The sequence below is a fragment of the Cebus imitator genome, unplaced genomic scaffold (assembly GCF_001604975.1).
Source record: "Cebus imitator isolate Cc_AM_T3 unplaced genomic scaffold, Cebus_imitator-1.0 Scaffold124, whole genome shotgun sequence".
Classification (NCBI taxonomy): Eukaryota; Metazoa; Chordata; class Mammalia; order Primates; family Cebidae; genus Cebus; species Cebus imitator.
The window spans coordinates 5470154-5488395 of record NW_016107439.1 but is presented as its reverse complement, the minus strand read 5'-3'; the positions used below and the strand labels follow the sequence as shown (position 1 = coordinate 5488395).

General features: G+C 37.0%; 2 protein-coding genes across 4 annotated transcripts in view; one reads left to right on the top strand and one right to left on the bottom strand.

Moving 5' to 3' along the window:
- ATP10D (ATPase phospholipid transporting 10D (putative)) overlaps positions 1-6389 on the top strand; it is a 104036-nt gene extending 97647 nt beyond the window's left edge. For both annotated transcript variants that reach the window (XM_017540327.2, XM_017540326.2), the window contains exons 22-23: positions 1578-1765; positions 5602-6389. In XM_017540327.2, coding sequence (XP_017395816.1) covers positions 1578-1765; positions 5602-5932 — 519 coding nt within the window. In that variant the 3' untranslated portion in view covers positions 5933-6389. The remainder of the gene's footprint in view (positions 1-1577; positions 1766-5601) is intronic.
- A 2464-nt stretch (positions 6390-8853) lies between these two features.
- CORIN (corin, serine peptidase) overlaps positions 8854-18242 on the bottom strand; it is a 271320-nt gene continuing 261931 nt past the window's right edge. For both annotated transcript variants that reach the window (XM_017540328.2, XM_017540330.2), the window contains 3 exons: positions 17723-17994; positions 14927-15060; positions 8854-10606 (listed from right to left, as the gene is read on the bottom strand). In XM_017540328.2, coding sequence (XP_017395817.1) covers positions 10424-10606; positions 14927-15060; positions 17723-17994 — 589 coding nt within the window. In that variant the 3' untranslated portion in view covers positions 8854-10423. The remainder of the gene's footprint in view (positions 10607-14926; positions 15061-17722; positions 17995-18242) is intronic.

The following is an 18242-nucleotide window of genomic DNA, read 5'->3' as shown; positions in this document are numbered from 1 at the left end:
GAACATCATGGAGAATGGGGTATCCTTCCCTTCAAGCATTTATCCTTTGAGTTACAGAAAATCCAAATAGATTCTTTAAGTTATGTTAAAATATACAATTACTATTGACTATAGTCACTCCATTGTGCTATCAAATAGTAGGTCTTAGTCATTCTATTTTTCTTTTGTACCATTAACCATACCCACCTCCCCCATACCTCCGCTATCCTTCCCAGCCTCTGATAACCATCCTTCTACCCTCCATGAGTTCAACTGATTTGATTTTTAGATCCCACAACTAAGTGAGAACATGCGGTATTTGTCTTTCTGTGCCTGCTGTATTTCAGTTAACATAATGACCTCTAGTTCCATCCATGTTGTTTTAAGTGATAGGATCTCATTCTTTATTATGGCTGAATAGTATTCCATTGTGTATATGTACCACCTTTTCTTTATCCATTCATCTATTGATGAACACTTAGGTTGCTTCCAAATCTTGTCCATTGTAAACAGTGCTGCGGCAAACATAGGAAGGAGTACAGGTGTCTCTTCGATATACTGATTTTACTGATTTCTTTTCTTTTGGGTGTACACTCAGCAGTGGGACAACTGGATCATATGGTAGCTCAATATTCAGTTTTCTGAGGAGCCTCCAAACTATTCTCCAGAGTTGTTGTACTAATTTACATTCTCACCAACAATGTACAAGGGTTCCCTTTCTTCCCCACCCTAACCAGTGTTTGTTGTTGATTGTCTTTTGGGTACAAGCCATTTTAACTAGGGTAAGATATCTCATTGTACTTTCTTTTTTTTCTAGATAAAGTTACGTAGTAAGCCAATGTAAAGAAAAATAGTATTGCAAGATATACATGAATATGAAAGTAGCTAGGTATATATGAATATGAAAGTAGCTAGGCTGTGGTGTGACACACAAACATTTATTTCTTGCTCATATAAAGTTGGCTGACATTCTGGACAGCTCTAGAAGCAACTATCCTCTGAGAGTACTTCTTGGTCAGTATGAAAGGAAGGAGACAGCATGAAAAATTGCACACCAGCTTCTAAGATGAAAGTTTTACATACCGTCTGTACTTATATTTTATTGGTCAAAGCAAGACAAATGGCCATGCCTAATTTCAAAGGAGTGTGGAAATGCAATCCCCCTGAACATTTACTCAGGGAGAGGAATAACATTAATGGTGAGCAACAGTACTGTCTAACACCTATTTGAATGGCTTAAGTTTGAGGTTCACTGGGTTAAGGTATTACATTAATGAAGAAACAGACCAATAAGTGACTATTTGAAAAAAAATTAAGGAGAAAATCCAGGCACCTCTTGGTGCATGGATAGTACAGAATAAACTAGTCAACAGAATTCCCTTTTGGCATTTGATTTGGTTTTACAGAATTCAAACAGTGACGTAACTTATTCACAAAAAATACTCCTATCTCCTCGACATCTTATATTTTGTTTGTTAAGGTTACATCATTCATCCAGAGCATAGATGTGTTGTCTCTTTAATGGAGCAGATTTGTCCAGGTGGCAATATCATGTCAGTGAGAGAGCATTCATTTCCTCTGCTCTTCTTGTCTTACAGACTTGGATTCACATGCTGGTCATCATTGGTAGCATCCTGTCTTATTTTTTATTTGTCATAATTTTTGGAGCCATGTGTGTAACTTGCAACCCACCATCCAACCCCTACTGGATTATGCAGGAGCACATGCTGGATCCAGTATTCTATTTAGTTTGTATCCTCACAACGTACATTGCTCTTCTGCCCAGGTATGGTATTTATTTTATCATTGAGGGAATAAATGGAATTATAGGCTAAGAGTCCTTCAAGCAACTACTAAGAATGGTTGGCAGGCCACTCTGTTTAGTAGTGAGAAAGTCAATCTGTGTCCTTGTTAAAATATTGGTTTTAACTGTTTTATCAGAGAACAAAACTGACTTAAGCAAACCGAGAAATTGATGTATCTCTCATGAAAAAGTTTATCCGGTTGACAGTTCACAGGGTTAGGGTAGCTTTGCTTCACAGGGTTTTCTAAGGACCTAAATCCTTTCCTCTATCTTTTCACTTTGCTGTCTCCCAAGGGTCAGGCCCTTGTTTGGGCCCATTTTGTGCTGCTACAATGGTATACAACAGGTAACTTATAAACAGAAATTGTTTGGCTTACAGTTTTGGAGGCTGAAAAGTCTGACATCGAGGCACCAGAAGATTTGATGATTCTGATTCCAAGATGGCACCTTGAACACTGCACCTTCAGACAATGGAAGGGCAAAGAGGCAAAAGGGAATCGAACTTGCCCTTTTATAATGGGATTGATCTCACTCATGAGGGCTCAACCTCATGACGTCTTAAAGGTCCTATCTCTTAATATTGTAAAAATGGCTGCTAAATTTCATCATGAGTTTTGGAGGGAGTAAACATTCCAACCATAGCAGCCCTCATCTGCATGACTGAAGATGACTCACCAGCTGATCCCCAACCCTGCTTGTCCCTGTATACAGGAATGGGAAAGTAGAGGGAAAGCAGCTTTGTTTTTGTATTTTTGTTTGTTTTTCTTGTAGTAGCATGAACCTGTGAATGTACATTGTAACTGAGTGGCTAAAATCTCGGGGTTTCTAAAGGCAAGAAGGAGAGAGTGTGTATTGAGGGACAAGTAGCAGTCTCTGCTACAATCTGTAAACACTGAACACTTTCAACTCTCCTGTCTTACTGAGTTCATTTATCCGCCCCCCCCCCATTCTAGTTTAATCTGATTTATAATATTGTATGGGATGGAAATGACTCAGAAGAATACATGGATTTTTAATATATAGATTTTTGGAACTCAGAATGCATCATCGTTGCAGTTTCACAAAATCTGCTTAGCTGGAAAGATTATAACAAATAATTGTTCTGCTTTTTTTAAACATAAATGAGTTTTAATGGTGAGTTCACATTATTCTATAACAGCATCAATAAACTGTGGCAAACAGGCCAAATTTGGCTACTGTCTGATTTTGTAAATAAAGCTTTGTTAGAACATAGCCATAGTCACTTACTTACATATGATCTATGGCTGCTTTTGCAATACAACAGCAGAATTGAATAGTTCCAGCAAAGATTGTCTGACTTCCAATGCCTAAAACATTACTATCTGGCCCTTTACAGAAAAAGTTTGCCCGCTCTGATCTGTAACTGTATCATACGGCACACTGGACACAACCCATTTGTTTTTGCTGATGAATGTCTCTTCTAGAAATGCATAAGAAAACCTATCTGAGTTACTCAATTGTACTTATACATAACAATATCACTGTGAAACTAAGATACTTCTATAATGCTCACTGCTATTGCCAGCTTCTGGATTAAAAACTGACACGATGGACTTATAGAATTTCTGAAAAAAACAATTACTTTAAGGTTTTAGCTTTAAAAATTCTGGGCCTTAACAGTATTGTTCTAATATTATTGTGGTAAGCTAAAATATGACTCCCTAAAAGATTTCCATGTCCTAATCCCTGTAACCTATAAATGTTATCTCATGTGGCAAGGAAAGTACTTTGCATAAGTTATTACATTATGTATCTTGAGAAGGGGAGATTACTCTGAATTATCCATGTGGATCCTAAATGTAACCACAAGTGTCCTTATAAGAAAGAGGCAGAGGGAGATTTGACACAAAAGAGGAGAAGGCATTTTGATTATGGGGTCAAAGATTCCTTAGCCACAAGCCAAGAAATGTCAGAAGCCACCAGAAGCTGGAAGAGGCAAGGAATAGATTATCTTCTAGAGGTTCCAGAGGGAGCATGGCCCTTCCAGTACCTTGGTTTTGGCTCAGTGAAGCTAATTTCATAATTTTTTGCTTTGAGAATATTTAGAGAATAATTTTTGTTCTTCTAAGCTACCAAGTTTATAATAACTTGTTATAGCAACCATAGGAAACTAATACAGATTTTGGTACCCAGAATAGTTTTCTGCTATAACAAATGCCTAAAACTGTGGAAGTGGCTTTGAAATTGGATAATGAGCAGAGGCAGGATGAATTTTAAGGCAAAGAATAGAAAAATCCTAGACTTCCTTACACAGGTTCTTGGTAGAAATATTGACATTAAAGTTGTAACCAGTGATCTTGATAGCTACATTTACTTATTAGTTCCAATTTTTTTTTAGATTTTCTACGTATACAGTCATGCCATTAGCAAGTAATGACCAGTGTATTTCTTTCTTTCCAATACTTAGGCACTTGATTTTTCTTATTGACCTGGCTAGGAAAGCTTGTCTTGTTTCTGATCCCAGAAGGAAAGATTTCCATATTTCCCTATTAGTTATGATGTTTCACATAGAATTTTATTACTATACTATTAACCAGATTAAAGAAGTTCCATTCCATTCCCTGTTTCACATTAAAAAATACATAAATTCATGTATCCATTGAGATAAGATTTTCTTTTTTATACTGTTAGTGTAGTAAATTACATTAATTGCTTTTATAATATTAAAACAATCTCGCATTACTGAAAAATTAAGTTACTACTGGTGAAGTTTCAGAAGAAAATGAAGAAGTCAGACAAAGCCTGTATCATCAGACATAGAAAATACATATATCATCATACACAGAAGGTTGCTAGAAATATGAATGCTCAAGTGCACTGATGAGGACTTGGAAGAAAGTGAGAAACATGCTTTGGCAATTTGAGGGAAATGGATCTTTCAAATATTGGCAGAAAATTTAGCTGAATTATGTTCTACAGTAATATGGAAAGCATAATTTGTAAGCAATGAACTCGGATATTTGGCTGAGGAGGTTTCTAAGTAAAGTGTTGAAGGTATGTCCTGATTTACTCTTACTGCTTACAGTAAAATGTGAGAGGAAAGAGACGGAAGGGAAAACTGCTAAGCCACAAGGAACTTGGTTTAGGAAATTCTCAGTCTATCCAGATTGTAAAAGTTGCTAAAATTAGGAGATTGACTGTTAGGAGTATGTTCTGGAGAGAATTATGAGAGCATACCTGGATTCTGCTAGTGCTGAAGAGATTAGGTATGTGATTCCTGGATCTCCTCAACCATTGCAGCAGTAACCAGGAAAAGAGATGAGGTTATACAGGAAAGATCTGGGGTGCCTTCTCTTATCTAGTGGCATGAATCCCAATGACATACATAATAGAGTCACAAGATTTTTTGGGGAATGTTATACCAGAAGAAATACAGCTTAGTCTAGGAAACGACATGTTTGTGGTACCTTGTTATATATAATAGCCATAGGAAACTAGTACAAATAGATAATGTTTTTAACACTTACTGTGTGTCAACACTCTGCCTATATTGTCTCATTTAACCTAAAAAGCCTATGTAGCAACTATTTATATCTCTACTTTTATAGAGTTTACTGATTTTTGTTTTTTAATAAACGCTTACATGGTAATTACTATTTTCTAATTGCTTTGCAAATGTTAATTTAATCAATATTGTTTTATCTCCATTTTATATTAGAGTTCAGTTACCCTCCCCCTTTATATCAGGAGCCAAGTGGCCACCAGACCCTTTTATTTTTTTAATTTGTTAGTATTTAGGGGGTTTCTGTAATGCATTTGAGGCGAATTTAATTCTGGTGATGTCTCTTGTCACCTAGGTTTGTATACAGAGTTCTTCAGGGATCCCTGTTTCCATCTCCAATTCTGAGAGCTAAGCACTTTGACAGACTAACCGCAGAGGAGAGGACTGAAGCTCTCAAGAAGTGGAGAGGGGCTGGAAAGATGAATCAAGTGACATCAAAGAATGCTAACCAATCAGCTGGCAAATCAGGAAGACGACCCATGCCTGACTCTTCTGCTGTATTTGTGATGAAGTCAGCAACTTCGTGTGCTATTGAGCAAGGAAACTTACCTCTGTGTGAAACTGCTTTAGATCAGGGCTGCTGTGAAACTAAGGCCTTTGAGATGGCTGGACCCTCCAAAGGTTAAGAAAGCCAGATACCCTCCTTGGAATTGCAAGTATTCTTTCAAGGTTGGAAGAGGGATTTTGAAATAGTATCTCTCCAAGCAAGAATTTTCCATAAGGGACAAGGCTTGGAAACCTGACATGATGATAATCATTATTGTATGTTTGTATATGCATTTGTAATAGAGGGCTAGAGTTTGACCTAGACAGAGTTTAAGAATTAAACAGAACCAAATGCTTTTATAAAACTTTTTGGATTTTGTAAAAGCATTTTCATTCTTTTAGAAATTCAAATGCTTTCAAGGGGAGTCATTTGAGATATATTTATTTTACTAGGAGATCTTATATTCTAGGGAAATACTTTAAATGGGCAGGTTCTAGCCAGGCGCAGTGGCTCACGCCTGTAATCCCAGTACTTTGGGAGGCTGAGGCAGGTGGATCACAAGATCAGGAGTTCAAGACCAGCCTTGCCAACTTGGTGAAACCCCATCTCTAGTAAAAATACAAAAATTAGCTGGGCGTGGTGGCGCACACCTGTAATCCCAGCTACTAGGGAGACTGAGGCAGGAGAATTGCTTAAACCAAGACCCAGGAGGCGGAGGTTGCAATGAGCCAAGATCGCGCCACTGCATTCCAGCCTAGGCTACAGAGTAAGACTCCATCTCAAAAAAAAAAAAAAGAAAGAAAGAAAAAGAAAAAAATGGGCAGGCTCCAATCTGAATTTTTTAATTAAGGAAAAAGTAGTTTTTAGATGAATTGGTTAGGACTCAGAGGAAATATGGAAAAAGCATTGTAGATGGTTAATTTACAGGTAAAGTCCCAAGAGCCTTTTAAACAACAAGGTACCTAAAATAAGGTTTACTTGTACTGCTTAAAATACAGTTAGTGACTATTTATAGCTTTTTATTTCCTATGGGAAGATGCTTTTAGTCTTCTGACTGAAGATGTAGGCATACCTCTCTGCTCATTTCAGTGTTTTCCTGAGGTGGAGCCTTCACTGGAAAGGGGAAAGAGGGATTCTAGGGTTTCATCAGGGATCAGGAATGCATTCCTCTCTCAGCTTCCAGTCAGGAGAAGACCTTTTGTGAGATCTGCCTCTGTATAGATGTTGTCAATTAGGAAACTGAAGCCATAGGTCAGGCAGACATCAGGTCTGCCTGTGGCCTATTGGGCAATTTCCAGTGTTCTAAAACTGACAATAGCATAATCAAAGTGATACAATCAATTTCAAAACAATCTTCCGGAGACCTCTTGAAGGTTCATAGTGTTTTACAATACCATGAGACTTTTCAGGTGTTGGAGCCTCTAAAATAAGAGATATAAACTGAAAATAATACAAGTTGTTCTCTGGAAGTTTCTATGAGGTTCTCAGAAAAATTTGGTTTTAAAATACATTTGAGGACAGGAATGTCTACAGCAAGTTTACTGCTATTGCAAATCATGTATGCTGGCTTTTTAGTTATAACAAAGAAACTCTACGAAGTAAGGACAGGTGCTGTTATAAGATCATATATTCCTGTTGAAGTTCTTTTGAAATCCTATCTCTATGTATTGTATTTGAAAGTTGTCAGCCACCAATCATCTAGAATTTCCTTCCTGAGTCTCCGTGCTCATATGCGATGTCTACATCAAGGTCTTCTTAATGACTGTTATTCTCAGGGTTTAGTTTTCTACCTTCTGCCAACTATTCTGGTCTGATATTTTTGTAGCTTTCTATTATTATTGCAAAGTCTTTTACATAAGCTGATTTCTAGAACCTTCAAAATCTACATAGCTAATGGACGTTACTTTCTGCTTTCTTATGACTTTTTTTAAAATAAACTGTTTCATAAATCATGTATACTGAAAAACTGTCATCACTCTTGTAAACATTTGCCGAATCCAACTGTGAATAGTACCAGAACTTAGAAGGAAAGTCACGAACCATGTCTTTTACCAGCATATTGCTTTTGCCTTTTCTTACATGGAAAATCACTGATGTCATATCATTTATTATCCTCATAGCAGCTGCCATTCATTCCCTGAGATTGTCATCTTCTGATAAACAATAATTTAGAGATACATTCAGTTGTAAATAAAAAGGTTAGACTCTGAGGACAAAGAATGAGCTAAAAAACACTAAGAAAAAAATCAATTTTCAGAATGCCAATTATCTGTACATATGAATAGAGGAGAATATTGAGTGTTAATGTTATGGGGTCACAATCTCGTATCCACAATTCCAAAATCTCCAAACCTCTGAAAACTGAAATATTTTTCTTAAATTAGGCATAAATTCAATGTCCTGAACAAATTATAAGGCTATTTATGTACTTTACTTACTGTAATCTTCACATACTTTGCTACAGAAATATTAATATATTTCATTACTGAGTGCTAAACTGTATTCCTTTTTAAAAATTGAAAAATTTTGAATTCTGAAACACATCTGGACCTTAGGCTAAGGAGGTTGGAATCTGTATGAAGCCTTATAAAGGGTGACATTTACAAGTCAATACTCTTTTATATAAAGTTACCCAAGCTGATGTGATCTGGTGGTGTGTATTTCACCAAATTTGGGGGGACCAAGTATTATATCATTGCTCTCAGTAAAGAAAATTGATTAATAGTATATATATTTGGGATATAACCTTATTACAAAAGATTTATAAAATAATTGTGTTGGGTTCCTGAAATTTATCCTAGATGTCAAAGATCTCTGCGCCCTTACCAGGACTAAAGTTCTCACTGAAGACTCAGTGGGCAATTCGAGACTATTAGCAACCTCTAAGTTCAGACCAATCAAGGAGCCATTGGTCCTCTAAAATAAAAGTGCACACACCTGTGAGAGTGAGATATAAGGGAGGCGAATTGTGATTGGCAAACAGGTGCCAGCACGCCATTATAGAGATAGAAACAACTTCCTAGGACTTGTAACCCACATCCATTTAAAAAAAAGTGATTAGACCATTTTATTTGTATTAAGAATTATTTTAAATAAGTATAATATGTATATTTCACTGAATCTAAGTTGAGCAAGGCTAAAAGTTGATACATTAAGAATGTACCTACCACTATAGCAAAACTGACATATGTTCTTGAACTTGCATACAATTGTGACCACAATTCAGTTGCTAGATTTCACGCTCTCCTTAGGTTTATACAAACTGCAAGACAGGAGATGAATAATATGGAAATTATTAAGACAATTTTTTGAATTTCATATATGTTTACACATAGAAAAGTTAAAAAATACATGTATAAAATTGCTGGTAGTATCTATCTGGAATGCTGAGGCAGTCTAGGTTGCTGGTGGAGGTTAGTAGGGAATCCTAGTTGTTTAAAAGGCAAAATGGATGCCTAATTAAATCAGGTATATGTGAAGATTTGTGTTTTAAAGATTTTTAGTGGGAAAAATACTTTTAACCACTAATTGCTTCAGAAATTGATTTGCATAAAGTGTCCTAGTGCTTAAAATCATCTCTATAATTTTCATTACCATTGAGAAGAAACCAGATATTAAACATCTTTTGAGGAAAGTTACCAAATGTTTTACTCCATGCAAAGTTTTACAATGCTTTAAAATATAGTTTTTATGACCTTGTTGGCACACATGAATGCGAGAAAACTGAAAAATATTTAATTGAACGAGAGATGCAATTTAATTTTCTTTTTTAAAAATTGTATCTCTCATCTAAATTCTCCTTTGCAAAGCTTCTATCCAGTTCTTTGCCACATAAGTAAAACAAAGTATTGCCCATAAATATCAACCTAGTTGTTGCAGTCTCAATCAGCCAACTGATATACGCTGAAAAACCCAGCTATGGGAAAAGTTCTATAAAAACTCTTCTATAAAATTATAAGCTTGATATACATCCAGAATGGGGGTTCTATAATGCAAGTGTTAATACTGATCTCTAAAGAATTTTGCATTCAATATGTCTTGCTACCTATATGGATGACATTGGTCTTTTATTGCTGTCTTTTATCAGTTCTCAGAATTACGCAAACGTTAGAAGAGTAATAGTAAATACTTTAAATGTGTAAATTATCTCGGCTTTTAATAAATCAAAAGCAAGTCTCCAATGTTAACAGTGAAATTTACCACTATGCTACTGAGTTGAGAAACAAAAACTGGCAGAGATAATGAATCAGCCTAAATCTCTATATCTTTTTTGTGATCGTATAAAAGAGAACATTCCATAACCTGTTATTGTAGCACCTGCATGATTTTAAATCTCTCCAGAGTTGATAATTTTGTGCTACAGTCATGGTTAGGCCTGGCAAAAGAACAAAGTCTGCTTTGTGTTATTTTTTGTAAAGCCTTTCATTGAACTTGAAATAAGAGAAAAATGAAGGTAAAAAATAAGTTGAGGAAAATTAGTCCAAAACAAACATGCAGATTTGCAGTACATGGTTGAGCAATTCTATCCATGAAAAGTGCTTCCGTACAGCTCTCTGCAGAAAGCTCTTCACGGTCAAGAAGACCATTTTCTGTTCGTGTAGCTGGCAAAAGTCTCTGATGATCCTTATAATTACTTTAGGAGAAAGGTCTGGATGTATATCTGTCTTTTGATCCATTCGATGAAATATGATACATTACTATAAACGCCAGGCCCGAGGACTTTGGAAAAGCAGACAGAGCCCCATGAAGTTAATCCAAATAATGTCCACTGTCCTCCAGGGTGCTCACAAACAAGAGGCCCACCACTGTCGCCCTGCAATGAGTAGTGGCAGGAGTTAGTAACTGGTATTTCAGAGCCTTAATGTGTGTCCATTAACCAACTTGGAAAATTTCAACAAAGCTTTCCTTGTCTGCCTGTGGAGGAATTGTGCTTTCCACTGTAAAAATGGAAGTTTCAAATAAACATCTTAAACTCTGATCATTAAAAGGGTGGAGTGGCTTGGGAATAAATTATATTTTTTCCCACCAGGAAATTAAAAGACTTTTTCCGGCATTTTCTGCACTTACAAAAATATGTCAAAGTTTTTAAAAAGTACCAGAATTAATTATCTCAAAATTGACCTCATTCTTTAAGCTTGATTTATCTTATAACTGTGAAAAGTACCCAAAATGGAATAAAGATCCCCCCACACACACAGTTCTACAAACATATTCTAAAATACCTATTTTTTAAATTCTTGTTTTGTGTGAATGAATGCATTAAGTAACACAATTTGGGGTTCCTCATCTCACTTCTTAATAGTTCTTAGGACTTTTTGATTTGGCATAGTTGAATAAAAAATGAGACCACTTAAAATTATTTATAATGAATATTTTCATTAATAGGCTATATTTTATTTCATATATATAGGGATTTTCATTCTTGATATTTAAGGATTCCAGTTAATTTTATCATTAACTATATTCCCCCAGCATTTTATCATTAACTTTATCCCCCAAATATAGTTAATGATAAAATGTTATGGGATTAGATATAGTAAGGTTTGCTACATCTGAAAAGAAAGGTGTATTCTGCACTGCCTGAAAAGAGAGGAGTTGATACCATGGAAAATAAAAAAGTAAATATGTGAATTTATTGTGGAAGATTACAAGTATTCTTTAATCTACAAGACTTTCAAACCTAGAAGCATATCTATGGTTTCCTACTTGGTATTGTTGAAGAAAATAGGAATAATATTTCTTGATGCTCTTCTAAACATTTTCCATGTATTAGCTCATTTAATATTTACAAAATACCTCACAGTTTATATTATTTATTGTAATAATATCTGTTTTGGAGATGATGAAACTGAAGCACAGGTTAAATAACTTGTTCATTGGCAGAGGCTGGATTTTAATCCAGGCAGTCTGGTAACAGGACTCAAACTCACAGTAACTACTAGGCTACCCTGCTTCTTAGGAATGTTAATTAATATTATTGCTATGAAAGGGAAATTGGGCCCGACACGGTGGCTCATGCCTGTAATCCCAGCACTTTGGGAGGCTGCAGCGGGCAGATCGCTTGAGGTCAGGAGTTCCAGACCAACCTGGTCAACATGCTGAAGCCCCGTCTCTACTTAAAATACAAAAATCAGCCAGGTGTGGTGGTGGAAACCTGTAATCCCAGCTACTCTGAAGGCTGAGGCAGGAGAATCACTTGAACTTGGGAGGCGGAGGTTGTAGTGAGCTGAGATCGTGCCACTGCACTCCAGCCTAGGAGACAGAGTGAAATTCTGTCTCAAAACAAAAAAGAAAGAGAAATTAAAATTTCGATTGTGCTGTATGCTTTTGTGTAAGTGGTGATCTTTAAATTCGTAACTTTCAAACGCCCTAAGCCAAAATCATAAGCACAGAACTTGCAAGAACGTGAATAAATTTTTCTGCCGAGACCCTAATTGAATTTTTTTTTTTAAAAGCAAAATTTCCTTGTTACATGTATGTAATGCATATACAAAAATGAAAAATTTCCTGGAAACATTTTACAAATTGTTTTCACAAATTTCATATTCCTAGGGATATTTCACTCTTGATCTCTTCTTACATAAAATAAATAAGACACTTGGTTACTGAAGTGGAACTATCATGTCAGAGGGTGATTAAAATGGAACGTGTTTAGAATGTCAGCACATTTTCACTTCCAGATCAGACATTTAATAAAATAATTATTTAGCATCTACTCTTTGCAAAGTTCTGTGCTGGGTATAAACAAACGAATAAGGCACTGTTTTTGTCCCAGAGCAGCCAAAAGTTGACTTGGGTAACAAGGGTCACATGAAAGCCAAATCTAATGGCTAGAAAGGGGTTCAAAGGAATGAGTGATGACTTCCAGGTGGGAGAGGATAAAAATTGTCTTCCTGAGATGGAGGTTTTGAGTTAGGCTCAGTGAGTCAGGTAGGCGTTCCATTAGGTGCAAAACAAAAGTGAAAAGCAATTCAAAATGAAAGGGAGACTGCAGCTGAAGCCACAATTGATCTAGTCTGTTATTTTGGTCCTCTTTGTCATATTGGGCTTCAAGCCAACATTTACATTTGGCTTCAATATTGATTTCTAGATTGTCAAGAGGAACCCACGCTTCATTATGTCCTGTTCATACAATTAAGGAAAGTAATATTTGTCATTCAACAGAGGTTTAAGTAGAAAAATTTGCTTCTGATCCAGTAAAGAGTAGGTTTCGTTTGTTTTGTTTTCTGCCTGAAGTTGTGTTAGAGAATATCTGGTATGCATTTAATATCCCCACACCATTGAACTCTCACTACCGAAGAAGTTGGCAAGACCTGGTTCCTATTAGGCATCATTTTAAGAACATGCCCGTGCCTGTGTCTGTGGGCCTTCAGGTCTCTGTCAAGGAATCTCCTCCCTTCCCCTCCATTAGCAATTGCCAAGAGATGATCGTGAATATGTGGAAGAGGTGCTAGTTTTTGGTAAACCTACAAATGCCACTGAGAAAGGGAGAAATGTATTTATATTAATCATTGCTGCCAGACTGCCTGGTTTCATATCCTCCCTCCACCACCTTCATGCTGGCTGATCTGGGGCAAATTACTTAACCTCTTGTATTCTTGATCTGTTTAGGGAAAATAAAGATACCGCCATATGGGTTGATTGTGATAATTAAATGAGTTAGCAGAAAGCATTTTGCAGAGAGCCTGAAACATAATAAGCACTAAACTGATAGAAACTGATAGGTGTGAATATTGGTGTAATTATTATTCATTGGATGGCTAAGTTATGTGCCAGATATCATACACAGATATATGAAAGATATGGGTTTTCAAAGAAAGATACATTAATTCAGTTAATCCTCAAAACACCCTGGAAAATGGACAGAATTAGCCCCATTTTATTCATGAGAAAGCTATCTAGAGAGGTTAGATAACTTCCCCGGGTTATACTGGTCTTACTGACAGAGATGAGCTCCAACCCAGGTCTTTCAGGTTTCCAATCCTGTGCCCCATGCCCACATCATGCTGCCTCCTACAACACCTTATTCTGGGCCTGAAAAATCAAACCTGGTCCTCCTGTACAGAAGCGAGGGGTTCCTTTACCACCATGCACCTCATCAGGATGACTTGAGACCATGAGGCAGAAAGGAAAACGTCTCTCAGCAAAACACCAAGAGAGCTGTCTGCCTCCTTCTTTCCCATGACAACTGTCTAAGGAATCACCACAGGGCCATTTTCAATACTCTGATTTTTCCATTCTAAAATGGATCCTCAAAAATATAATTTATTTACGTTGAGTTAGTGTTTAAGAGCATTATTGTATCTTTTCTTCATTACTAAACTGTAGGGGGCAATTTACTCCAAAGTAGTAAAATAACAAAGGTGCTTCACAGCAGCATAGTATCATAACTGCTGTCCCCAGTTTTTGTTATAAGCTTATTTGAGCCCTTGTACTTTTCCATCCTTTCCTGGGAGCCAGTCCAGTATAATGTTCAATGAGTGTCTATTAAGTTTAAATAAAAACACATCTCTACACTATTATGTTAATATGTTCTACAAACTCTCAAAGCCATGAATCCTGAGTATCTAAAGGTTGAGTTCAGTGATATTTGATGGCATACTGGTGATCAAGAGCACATATCATCCAAGTGGCGACAACACCAGTGTGATGACCCCTGAGACAAAGGCAGTCCTGTCTCACACCCTGGACGTTGAGTGTTGATGTACGCCTTAATGCCATCACCCTGATGGCTGACAGTGTCGTCTGGTGCATGCCCTGCTTCCTGGGGCAGCCAGGTGGAAGCCATGGTCACTACTAGCTCCTCTTAGAACCTCATTTAACCTACCCACTAAAGTGGTTGAATGAGATGAACAGGAACAATTATTTTTCTCCTGTTGCTGACCAAGGATGATGTGCCACATAAAGTAGACGAGGCAGTAGAAGGTACCCTGAATGAAGAGGATGAATGTAATTAGGTGGATTGCTTGTGTGCCCGCTGCAGGAAAATGTGCTGTTAATAATTAAACATTTGGCAACAAACGATTTTCAAAACATGTTTCCAAAGGGCCATATTTGAGTGATAATGAGTTTATAGGAATCCACTGAAGTTATTGCTGAACTGAATCTCCTTGGTAACCAGAAAGTAACTTACCATGCATGAATCAACTGTGCCAGACTCATAGCCAGCACATATCATCCGAGTGGTGATCGCCTTCATGTCAAAGTAGGACTGACACTGTTCCAGAGAAATAATGCGGACCTCTCCCTCTTGCAGCTTAAAAGGCACTGAATTAAAAAAAAAGAAAGAAGAATACATATATGATGGTAAATGGCTCAAAAGTGAGGCTAACCATATGAAATGCAAACATCATATAAATATTTTTATACCAAGAGAATCATATTCTTTATCTGAAATGTCATTTTATAAAGACACAGCTGATTTGGAATCAGAATTTTCCAGTTAGCAGTATTCATAGCAATTATCCAGTGAAACTTCTTTATTTTATTAATGGGAAAACCGAGGCCCAGACTGGTTAAGTAAGTTGGTTCATGCTTGTCATATGCTACAACAAAAACAATAGCTACTACAAAGAAAAAAAAATCAACCCAGAGCTCTGCTGGCTGCCAGGTAGGAGGCTGCCAGCTCAGCATCAGCTCAGCATGATGGTCCTGCTCTGCTAAAGTAGAGAAAACTTGTTCAATCTAATAGGGAAGGGTTGTTCTATTCTTGATGAAAATAGTATGTCTCAGCATGTGCCCCAGCAGCCATTACTTGATGTAAGAACCTCTAATCTTAGAGGATATGACAGAGAGATGTTGAAAAGCACAAAGCCATCCCTTGGTATTGACAGAGAGAATATGTGAATTCCATCTTGCTTGAAAGTTCTTGAAGAATGACAATGGATTTCTTGAAGGAAGACAGTGTGAATCTTTTGCTGTTTAGCCATTCTGCAAAATTATACGCACTGTTCTTCTTTTAAACAGTGATGATGAAACATCACTGGGTACCTTATTGGAAGAGTCATTTTTAGAAAAATCAATGGATGCAGACAGTAGAAGTTTAATAGGTTGTCAAAAGAATAAGAACAATAGCTAACATTTATTGAGCTCTAGTGGGTCTCATTGCCTTTAATCTTTACAAAAATCCTGTAAGGCAGTTGCTATTTTTGTTCCATTTTATAGTAAGTTTGAAAGTGGTATAGTCAGATCAATCAGATCTTTCTGACTTAATTCAGCAGAACTTTGCTCTTTTTTTTTTTTTTTTTTTTTTAGACAGGGTCTCATTCTGTCACCCAGGCGGTGGTGCAATCTTGATTCACTGCAGCTTAGACTTCCAGGTGCAAGAACTCATCCTGCTTCAGCCTCCCAAGTAGCTGGGACTACAGGCACACACCACCACTCCAAGCTAATTTTTTTTTTTTTTTGGTAGAGACAGAATTCCACCATGTTGCCCAGGCTGGTCTCAAACTCCTGGGCTCAATTCATGCTATGCTACATGTGTGGGGTGTGCATTATGTTGCACTATTTCTCTGAGTTTAATATGAATATTGTAGGAGGAATATAAGCAGAAACAATATAAAGCATATTCTTCCTTAAATTACAGTATTAATTAATCATAGTTTTGGAAAAAAAAACATGCATAAGGATGGTGACAGCATGTCTAACATTGCCTTCAAAATTGTTACAGGTGAGTTTTTTTTTTTGAAAAAGTCATTGACTTCTGCCTGCTGACTTTTCCTTTCCATTCTTTAATTGATGAAATAGACAAGATGCTCAACTCAGTTCAAAACTTATCTGACTAAATTTTAAGGAAAAAAATCCTTCAAATATACAATTTCCAAGGCCAGTAACAGAATGCCAATATACATTATCATTCTTGAAAGTCATGGCATTATGCTGGATATGGTCAGAGTAGGCAGCACTTACAGTTTTTTTAATAAAGTCTCATTGATTCAATTCTTATTCTAAGTTTTAAATAGGTCATACTGAATGAAGGAGTCCACTGTAGGGGTTGAGAGTAAGTACATAGTACAGATTTTTAAATTTCTATGTGCTTTATATGTTTAAGTCACCTACAGAGCTAAACAATTTAAATCAATTTAAATAGGCAAATAGCAAATCAATATGCTTTCTTGAAGGGCTTATAGGTTGTGCTTATAGATGTTGATAAGACCAAATCATAACACAGAATTGGAAATATAACCATGCAGCTTGACTGCAGAGATTCCCAGTGACTGTCTCTATCAATGATTTGGGCTATCTGCAGGCAGACAGAGACAGTCCAAAGCACAGTTCACTGACAGGTCTCCTCCTGCAGCAAGGAAGCTCCCAAAACATTGACAGTAGCTCCCTGGAGAGAGATTCTGAAGTGTGGAGAGGGATTTTTGAGGTTGCATCTGAGCTTGGCAGTTTTAAATGCCATGGTTCATTATTAATGTCTATGATTTGCACAGCAGAGGAAGTATGACACATCGCCAAGTATTCACCATTTGTGGCTATCTTTTTGTAAGAGAAAATGGGAAATTATGGCCAAATAAACACAGTGTTTCTCAGGCTCCTGAAGATCCTGGCTGATATAGTTTTGCTGTGTTCCCACCCAAATCTCATCTTGAATCGTATTTCCCATAATCCCCACATGTCATGGGAGCGATCCAGTGGGAGGTAATTAAAACACAGGGGTGGTTACCCTCATGCTGTTCTCATAATAGTGAGTTCTCATGAGATCTGATGGTTTTATAAGGGGTTTTCCCCCCTTTTGCTTGGTTCTTCTTGCTGCTGCCATGTGAAAAAGGACGTGTTTGCATCCCCTTCTGCCATGATTGTAAGTTTCCTGAGGCCTCCCAGCCCTGCAGAACTGTGAGTCAATTAAACCCCTTTCCTCTATAAATTACCCAGTCTCAGGTATGTGCTTATAGCAGCATGAGTATGAACTAATACAATGGCTTACTTTTATTGCCCATGTGGCCCCAGCCTGTGATATAGCAATACGTGTCAGGCTCTAGCCACTGCTCTGGGCTGGGCAAGCAGACAGGCCGAACATAGCCAGTCTCATTGATGTCTTCACTTAGCTCAACGATGCTGATGTCATAGTCCACCACTGCTCGACTGTAGCGAGGATGCAGGATGATGGTCTTCACAAAGCGTGTCTGCATGAACACTGATGGATGGTCCAAATTGTTGATGCCAAGCACCACTTTCCAAACTGCAGCATTCTCTCTCCTAAAATAATAATGCAAGAGCTACTGGCATCTTAAACTCTAGTTTATCTTGTAAAATTCACGTGTAATTTTTAAACATTTTATTTATGTAAATAATGGCTACTTTCATGCCCACCTCTCAGTGTATTCATATAAAAGGCATTTATATAATAGCCTGAGTGATTAGCATAGCTCATGATTTCTGAATGGGGCTAGTCTTTTTTTTTTTTTTTTTTTGAAACAGAGTCTTGCTCTGTCATTCTGGCTGAA